General features: G+C 44.3%; 1 protein-coding gene across 1 annotated transcript in view; it reads right to left on the bottom strand.

The window, feature by feature from the left end:
* ABCA1 (ATP-binding cassette, sub-family A (ABC1), member 1) overlaps positions 1 to 3,789 on the bottom strand; it is a 76,591-nt gene extending 72,802 nt beyond the window's left edge. The window contains exon 1 of the mRNA XM_010181945.1: positions 3,724 to 3,789. Coding sequence (XP_010180247.1) covers positions 3,724 to 3,789 — 66 coding nt within the window. The remainder of the gene's footprint in view (positions 1 to 3,723) is intronic.
* Between the last annotated feature and the right edge of the window lie 6,158 nt (positions 3,790 to 9,947).

The following is a 9,947-nucleotide window of genomic DNA, read 5'->3' as shown; positions in this document are numbered from 1 at the left end:
CGCCGCGCAACCTGCCACTACTTTTGGGGAAAAGCAGTGTCAGCTGGGCTTGTGGAGGCTTCTCAGGATGACGAAGGTGGCCAGATAGCCTCTCGCAGCCCTGCAACTGCTACAGAACAGCAAGAAAATGCTGCCCTTGAGATCAAGCCCTCGCTTGCTTGGAAAAATATCAGCCCTAGCCACATCACACTGGGTTGGACAGTAGCGCCCAAACGGCTCTGTTGTTTAAGGGGGAAGCTGGCCTTTTGCCAGATTATGGTTAACTACACAATCACAAACGTAACCACATGTGGGCTGCATGCACAGCACTGTATGCCTCTGCACACACACATCTGACTTTGCAGATTGAGAGGCTCAGGGGGGACAGAGAGAGGGATGCAACAAGGGTCAGCTTGGAATGACAAAGTTACACCTTTACAGCTGAAGACTGCTGCATCGTTGGCAGCCACTGAAATGCTACTTAGTGAGAAACAGCTGGCAACAGCTGCACTAGAGACTTGCATTGGGTCAAGTTCCATGTGTCATCAGCATTTCAGAGTTTGGACTCCCTGACCAGCTTCTTCTGCTGTTCATCAAATTCTCTTTCTTTTGCTCCTAAAGGCCAGTAGGTTTCTTCCCCTGCTGCTTCATTACTTTCCTGTGACAGCACTTTTCATCCACTGTGGCCTTTGCAGAGAAGGATGCAGAGATACTAAAGGGTACACCTCACTCAGGTTCATACTAAACAAACACTGAAAAATCAAGTCTTCTCACCCACTTTTGTACTGCAACCACTAGACTAGCCTGGTAAATAGTGAAATGAATGTTCAAATCTCCAACACCTCTGACACCCCTGCTTCATCTGGAATCAAAGAATGAACGTACAATTTGCATGTGGCAGGTAAATTCAGAGGCAGCACAAAGATGACAAGAGCAAAGTGCATCTAATTTTACTAAGGCTATTCTCCAAAGCATGCTCAACTTATACCAGTTGGCAGGATACCATTAAATATTGAAATCCACACTGTGTCAACAGGAAATCTGTTGAGCAAGAACTAACCAAACTATCCTCTAATCTCACTGTCAAGCAACCTCCCCACCTTTATGGTCCATTTCATTGGAGGCAGATACCAGCACCAGACCAGCCTCTCCATGCTAGTCTGAAGTGTCTCCTCATTTGCAAGGCAGCAAGGAGAGAAATGTTTTTACAGAGTGACCCCTGAACATGATTTTTGCTTTCTCCTTTTCCCCTGCAAACTCCTTCCCCCAACTCTGGTGATGTTGGAAGTTATCCAGTACAAAGTAACACTTGAATTGCACACGTCAGGCTGAGCTTTGAACCCCACTTTCGCAATGCAGCCCGAACTCGCAGCAGCCAAGGAGAGGGTTTGGTGGGAAGCAAAGGCTAGCCCACACTTCTTGAGGGAAGAGGAGTAATGATCAGACGATTTCTGGGCTACACGTTCAGCAAGTACAAGCAGGAGGGAGCCATCACCACCACACCCAGCTCAAGGACACTGGTCTCCTAACAGTTAAGCAAACAGATGAACAGTGCAGCCCAGGTAACAGCATGGTAAGAAGAGATGTTCTACTACTTTTCTGCCATTTTCTGTTAAGTGGTGTTTACCTTCCATTATCTTCAGGTGAAGCCCAAATGTGAACCGTTCCTGAGAAAAACACTGCAGACACAGGAACCCAACAAAAACAAGCAATGTCTCAGGCCTTCATTGTGAGTTGACTAATAGTATCAGTGTGGAATAGACACTATGAGCAGTTTCATGCCCATTGGGCTACTTCATGGGAAACTGACACAGAAGCTGTCAGAAGGTACCAAGAAATTGCTGAGCAGATCCAGTATAAGGACAAAACTACAAGCAGGACTGTCTTTTTCACTGACACACGCTTAGCATGCTGTGTTTCTGTGGCATCGTCAAAGGATTTGAAAGCACCTCTGCTGCCCAGTAAGCTAGCCTACAGCTACCTCAACAAGACATGTAAGCTAGACTCAGATCTCTTCAAGAAACCTTAAAAGCTGATGCATTATTTTCAGAAGACCCTGACAAAAAAGCCATCAACCTCATTGTAAAACTCAACTCCTCCGAAATTTCCTCCCGGTTTAACCAGTTTAAGCCTTGCTCCAGAGGATCCATCAATGTCCCAGAGTTCCCCTAATTGCTAAAGGCAATCTGGGAGAGGTCAAGAGTAAGATCTCTAGTGGCAAGGGAGGAAAAGACTATTTTCAGCTCGAAGTCCAGGTTACATGGGCAACAGCAAAGAATAGGAGATGCAGCCAGTTTTGAGACTACCTTCCCCAGCTTCATTGCAACATTCTTCCAAATTATGAGGCTGCTCACAAGGTCAGAATGCTGGCCCATACGTCCAGAGAGCAGACAGCCTCACTGCCTGCAGCTGACACAGCACACAGCCTCTCAGCAGGGCAGTCCTGTACTGGGAGACCACGGCTTGTCCTCCGGTAAGGACAAAAACATGCAAATCACTCAGAAATTCCTAGCATTACTGGCAGCTCTGTAACTACAGAGGTACACAGGAAAAGGGAACGATTCCATGAGTCCCCTTTGTCAGGTTTTATTTAAGAACAGACTAATTCCAGCTCTAAATTCACCGGACACAAGTCCTGTGGAAACATGCCTCAGACACGTGAGCAAAGACTTCTGAGACTATCTGCAGTGGCAAGTATGATAAGCCTGCCCTTCCTTGTGACTCTGAGTTTTAAAACAACGCACCCCCAACCAGTTGGCAAGCACCCTGACATTTGCAGGGTTCAGAAAGCTTATCAGAGACCACTTTCCTCTCACCACCTTGGTAACTCATGTTCCCTTCACATTGCCTACTCATACTTCCTCAAGGTCAGGTCTAACAGGACAGTTCCCCTGCACATGTCTAACAGTTATCCCCTAAATCCCTGCAGGGGAAATAGTCCATTTTCTCGGGCTTTTAGCTGCGTGCAAAAATTACAGCATCCTGTGAGATCTCACTAATGTAAAGGCAGAAGAATTTTAAGAACACCATACTGGATTCATGCTCCTGTGCTTTTGTCACCATGAGGAGAAACTCATTGTGTGCTGTCTACTTGAACAGCTCCACATTCCCACACTGCTAACAGATGGTGAGGCTAGCACTTCAACTAATCAGAACGCACCTTGGTAGAAAAACATGGGTTGCCTGGATTTGTCTCCATGCCAATGTAATAATGTATCTTATTCTGGCCACTTAAAGTACACCTTCTATTGCAAAGTTACACAACAGAATTGGGTTTCTCTCCCTGATTAAACAGACTGAAGATACCTGCTACTGCCTCCACCACTTCTGCCATTAGGAAACGGCAGAATTTTGTTGCTGTTGTTGCAGTTTGCAGCGTTTAAAAGCTTTTAGACTCAAGTGGCACATCCCGCAGTCTGGCAATGCTCTACCTGCAGAGTGGATCGTAGCAGTTTTTCATTTCACATCTTCCTTGCTGCACACAGCAGTCGTGCATCCTCTCTGCCTGCTCTGACAGTTTCAGTATTTCAGCACTCTCTTGCACTGGGATTCAGGACAGAAGCCTTGAGCGCTTTCAAGGCCTCTGGTTTCTGTCCACTCAACGCTCTCTTTCATTTGAATTGTGTCATTCCAAAGGCAGACCATATGTTCTGCCAGGGAATGTGGGATGTTTCCCTGTTTTGCTTGAAAAGTAAGCTACAAGGCTGCAACTTAGATCTCAAAAAGCCTTAGGTTAATACTTACAGTCTGTCTTCTTCTGTAAGTGAAGTTCTTCCATAGCAGCAATCCCAGCTGTGTCCAGAAAGCCATCTTCCTTCAGCAAAGCCTAGGAGCTCCCTTTGTGCAGCAGCAGTGGCAGTACACAGCAGAGATGTTGTAGCTGGGCATTAACTATGAAGAAAAAAACAACCAGTGTTGAAAGGGGAAAGTTGTGACAGTCAGAACAGAAGAGGTGAGAAGATGGGAAAAGGCAGAGGCTGTGCTCTGTGACCCCATGTAACCCTGCAGCCCCCCGCACCACTGTCTTCTTACCCCATTCACTCCAGCCAAGTCTCACAGGTCTCAGTAAGCTCAGATTTAGACTCGCTGTCTCTTACCTCAGAGCTCTGAGGCACGAAAGAATGCAATACCCACAGGATAACAATTTTCTTCCTTCCTGCTCAAAAATTCCAAGGGCAAGAACAGCCCAAAACCAGGAAAAAAATACAGACTTTGAAAGTTGATTTACGGACCCCTCAGAATGAGACTGAACTGTACAATTCAACCTTTTTTTTAAAAAAAAAAAAAAGCTTCTCTTCAGATTTACTTTTATAACGCTGAAAAGCCTGATGCCAAATTAGGAAAGCCTTTGGTTTGAAGTCCAGTCAGCACCACCACTTGTAATATAAAATACTATGCACTTAACAGGCAAGGGAGAAACATCCATTTCCTTGAAGGTAAGTGACTAAGAATGACCCTGAAGCCATTCATATTTACATGAAGTGAATGGAAAACTGCTGTTGAATCAGTATTCAGCTCTTGCAACCACTTGCCCTCCAACACTTGTGAGTCGGGTGCATTCAGTATGCACCATGCAAGAGTATGAGAAAGTGTAAAGGGTTAAAAAACACATTAATCTCTTTGGTGGCTATTATTAATAGCATGGTATAGGCTTGGGTACACACAGACTTCCAAGAAGACTCAATAAAATAGAAAGGTGAGCTTATAGTACCTTAGTCAAACTTCATTAAACCTTTTTTCCAGAATTAATTTAGCATAGCTTAATTTAAACTTGAGTTTAAGGATACTTCAGATTAAGAGTAGTTTCATTCTGAGTAAGCCTCCACACAGGAATTTAGTTAATTCACATCAAATTAATTCTGATTTATGTACTTGAATACACTGTTGACAGGCTCAGTGTTAACAGGACAGCTTGCAACTGATCCAAACACACTGTGAGAGGATCATTCTCTCCAACATCTGTTAATCTGGGAACACACATGCTTCTGATTCTGGTGTCCCACATATCATTACCCTAGCCCTCTGATTCAGAGTTGCATTCCTGATGGCATCTGCATTGAAAAGGTTCACAAAAAGTCATAAATGTGCTCAGAACTTAAGACTTCCTCAGGAAATGCTCTGACCAGTCCAACACTGCAGTTAGACTAGATTATAAATGGCAATTCTAGATGTGAGCCTTGAGTTAATGAACACTTGTGACCTTTAAGTCTCATCCAAAAATAAATTCCATTATTACAGTGACTTGCAGATTAAAAACTTGTCTCTAATAATATAGGTCTTTGTTACCAAAAAAATTTCCCTAACATGACTAACAAAAACAATTAAACCCATTACGCTGAGTTCTACAGATAATTACACTGTAGTATCACAACAGGACAGCAGTGCTTCTTAATGCCAGTACAGGGAAGGAAAGAACAATAACAGACGCCTACAAAACCCTACAAATTGAACCTCATGTCAGCATGAAGGCAACTGAGTCAGCATGAGCTCATTAACTTCTGCCAGGTACTGCTGTAATTCACTGACATGACCTCTACAGATGAGTCTTCACAGAGGGATGCCCAACTGATCTGACAGGAGAGCCTTTCTTCCCTGCCCAGCGCTTGCTGCTAGTCAGAGCACCCTGACACAAACACATTCTGTATGCACACCTGACTGGTACTGAGTTCCCAGAAATGCTTGGAGCAAGGCACTTGACAGGCTAATATAACATCCACAGCAGGGGAAAAAAACTGCCCTTTGCTGACAACCTCAGAGAAACCCTGGCTGCTGAGGACTGTGCATGCATGCTCATGGACCTGAAGCACACCTTTGCTTACAGCCTCGGATCTGTGGGGCTTTACAGCACCTTCTCTTCATGTCAGTATTACACAGCTGCAGTTAACATGTAACCCAGAGACAAAACTAAGGAGGGAATATTATCACCCCCGCCATTGTACCCCCTCCACTGTCCCATTTCTGCTTGGGATTAGGGGGATTTGGCAACAATGCTTATACCTGCCCAACTGAGCAATCTGGATTGCTGCTCACATAGCACACAGGTGCTCTGTGACCACCAACTTGGTGCAAAAACCCTTCACAAAACACTAGAAGAATTGCTCTTTTCAAGCATTTTGCACAAGGATCCTGGTCTGTGGGTTACAGACCTTCATTTGCTTTGTTGTGCTCTCCAGCATGTCACAAAACCTACCCCCTTCTGCGCGAGTCCAATCCTGCAGCCGCTGGATGAGTTCAGTATACAGAAGCAGAGCACAGGAAGGGACTGCATTGCCTTCTACAATCACTAGTAGTTATGCAACAGATTTTATCTTCAGAAGCATGCTCAGAGTACCCACTCAATAAATATTCCTCCCTTCATAACAATGTCAGCTCTGCAACAAACTACTATCCAATGCTTTCCAGCAATTACAGCTAATTACCAAAATCGTCGTGTATAAAGTGCCACAGAAGAGTGCAGGAAGGATCTCAGAGAGAGCCAAAGAGACCTTTGGTGTTCTTATCAGTGGAAATACACCCAGCTCCTGTACCTTAATACCCTGCACGGAGGCAGAATGAAATATGAAGCAGTCTGTGGGATGCTTGAGCTAATCATGGGGTAGCTGGTTAAAACTACATCAGTGAAAATCCAGACATTGGTCCCTTGCAACAGGATGCAGAACACAGAAATCCTGCTTTATAAAGGCTGTATGGTTCACATTGCACTAGCAAACTGTAGTGAGATAAGGGCATATATATGATCGTTTAACATATCTCAGCTGATCAGCAGAAGCCTGTGCAGCCAAGAATCACACAGAATCACAGAACGTTAGGGATTGGAAGGGACCTCAAAAGGTCATCTAGTCCAATCCCCCTGCCGGAGCAGGAACACCTAGATGAGGTTGCACAGGAAGAAGAAGACTGTGGCCATCTGCTTGGGCTCAGCTAAACTCTACTGGGAACAAACCAAAGATTCTGACCTTCGAATATGGCCAATTTGCCTGGATACAAGTTTCAAATGAAGCAGAAATACTGATTTGTAAGGACTCTGTCTTAAGACTGGAAAGCCTAGCCCAGAGGTAGCCACTACCAGCTAAGTCCCTATATTAAACTAGGGGACAGGGCCTAATGCTGGACTAATCACCAAGAGCACAAAACCCAAAGCCAGTTCTTCTTCCAGCCATGCTGGGATGACAGCTTCAGAGACATACTCTGCCCCAGTACCTGTTACAGACTCAGTAATACAGTTTTGGTGATGGCTGGAGCTGCTTCCATTTGTGATTCACAGAGGCTGACGTATCTGGTTCACTGCTGACACAAGTTAACTAAGTCCACTTGAATTACTAATGCATCAGGAAATGCTCTGCAAACTAAGAATCTCAGAGGAAAATGGGTTTGCACTCTTTCAGATGTTCTTCCAGCTGACAACAGGCAAGAATTGTAAGCCAGAGATGCAGAAAACTGATAGACCCAACACTCCCAGCTCAGCTGGATCTAAAGTCCATCTGTGCCTCCACAGTCCAGTAAGTCCCACATACCTGGGAAATCCAGCCTGCCATTTAGCACTGCAGTGCCAAAACACACAAATACCAGCTAGTTTCCAATGCAGGCTTTTGTGTCTCACCTAAGTAAAATTTTGAGCCAACAGCAGATACCAGTGATCACTTCTGATACTTACCCAGAACTGTCTAAAGCAGCAATACTGTTTCTGTTCTGAATAAGAAAAGTCACAAGAATTCATCACCATAGCTAAGTTTTCTGTGATGTAAAGTACCAGAGCCCTGCTGAAGAGAATGGGGATTTACTCCTGCCAATACTGGTGTAAGGACCCATCCTTTTAAAGTGCAATCACCTGCTTTTATAAAACACTTACTCTGTGAAAGTAGGAAGAATTCCCTCAACTGCAACAAATAGCACAACTTAGTTTTTGAGAGGTCTTTGAGTACAACATCCAATTTTCACATCGAATCTTTTCATTGTGCGAACACTTGCTAGTTTTCCAGTAGAGGTAGATACCAATACGCAGCAATTTTAAGCCTAGAGGCATCAAGCTTACTTCATCACCCAGAAATCTATTTTTGTTTAGCTCTGCTTCAGCATTTCTTCACCTCTTCACCAATATAAACAACACAACTGCAAAACGTGGACTACATGGAGCCCACCAGGGGAAACTCAAATTGCCTAGAGCTTCAGGGTACACCTGGCAGCTGTCTAATAACTCAGGTGCAAACTCAAACTGCCACCTTCCTACAAATAAACAGGTATCATCAGAAGGGGCTGTCTGATAATTCTGAAACAAGTAATGTGTCTTAAGATTCTGAATCCAGGTACATGCCCTATGCAACCATTAGGTACAGCAACAGGTATTCTGTTAACCAGCCAGACAAGAAAAAGTAAGGATTAAGAAACCATTTTCTATCTAGCCAGCAAATAAACGGTGGGGATCCAGTAAACAGAGGTTCCAGAATTATCTGCCAACATGCTGTTCAGACTTACACACACTTAACATGCTATTTGTCAGGTGTCTGGTCAGTGCTACCCATTACTTGGAAGCAGAATGGCTGTTGAGAAGTCCAATAGCTGGTATGACAAGAGTCTCCAGACCCAAACCATCTTAAATAAAAAGCAATGTATTTTGACAGCTATAGATTTAAAAAAGAAAAAAAGCTCAAGTGGCAGAGAGAATCAATTCCCCACCCCTATGCCTGATGTCTGTACTAAGTAAACATGAAACAGCCTTCAAAAGCAGCTTTCTGCAAACAATGCAGCTGTTTGCCTTCTTTTGGGGGCAAAAAAAACCTTTCCCCCAGAGAATAAATCACTATTTAGACAGGGAACAAAGCGAACTTACCAAACCTTATGAGTCTGGGACATTTCAGGATTCTGCCCAGAGGCAATAGACCCTTTATCCCTCCAGCAATGACTTAAACCAGTCCTGGTCAGCAGAGCTAAAAGCCTTTACTAGTTGATGACGGTTCAGTGGCCTCCACGAAATCAGTTAGCAGCCCCTACTAACTCGGTCAGATTTTCCACATCACAAAAGCTACCAACATGAGCAGCTCTCCATAGACCGAGCAGCCACACAGAGGACTAATCTAGTATCTAGAGATGATGCCCTTTATGAGGGGAAAACAGGCATTATTTGCAGGACACAGCTCACGTCTGAGCTACTAGAGCCAGTGCTGTTTCTCTCCCATGAGCAGATATGGTATAGCACTTTATGCTTTCTGCCTCAGATGAAAAGTTGCACATCTGCTTAACTCAAACAGCTTCTGCCTACATATGTATCTAGTCAAACAAGAGCCACTTCGGAAGAAAAGGGGCAGATATATAGTCTTCTTTGCAAATGCTGATAAATGTCTTAATATTTCATTTTCTTTAGGCAAGGCTAGGCTGCATTTTGCAGAGCAAGCAATATTATGACCCATGTCAACTCTGCAAAGCCTAGACCCACAGTCAAAGTCCCCCAGTGCTTCATATGCCATCAGTTGAGAGCAGGTCACCATGTGCAGTGTGAACACCAAGGCCAGACAGAAGTGCCTGCCTCATGAACTGACATTCTGACTCAAACAAGACTAAGAACATTAGAGAACTAGTGCCCTGGATGGGCATTTGGAAAACAGAGGTCCAGACTGAGGCAAGAGTCTAGAATCAAATCTACATGTCCCAAGTCAAGGTCTAGTGCCTTGCTTGCTTCTTCCCACAGCACCAGGATTTTGCTTCTGCCAGCACAGTAGCTACAGCCAAGAGACTTGTACAACCAATTTGTACAACCTATTACTGTGCAAGGCATAAGAAGATTGAGGCACAAGCCTTTGGAGGACACCTTCACTATAATGTCCACAATTCCCAGAAAGCAAAAAGCACTTTGCAGCTATACAGCTTCAACTGAGACTAAACGAGGAGGAAAAACAGCATTAATCCCAATTCTGTTAACATCAGGCTAGATAAAGAGCAGCTGTGGTCAAATGTGAGCCATTTTTATCCTGCTG

This window comes from Mesitornis unicolor, unplaced genomic scaffold (assembly GCF_000695765.1).
Source record: "Mesitornis unicolor isolate BGI_N332 unplaced genomic scaffold, ASM69576v1 scaffold26083, whole genome shotgun sequence".
Classification (NCBI taxonomy): Eukaryota; Metazoa; Chordata; class Aves; order Mesitornithiformes; family Mesitornithidae; genus Mesitornis; species Mesitornis unicolor.
Note: the sequence above shows the minus strand (reverse complement) of the source record. Positions and strands in the feature narration are given on the sequence as shown.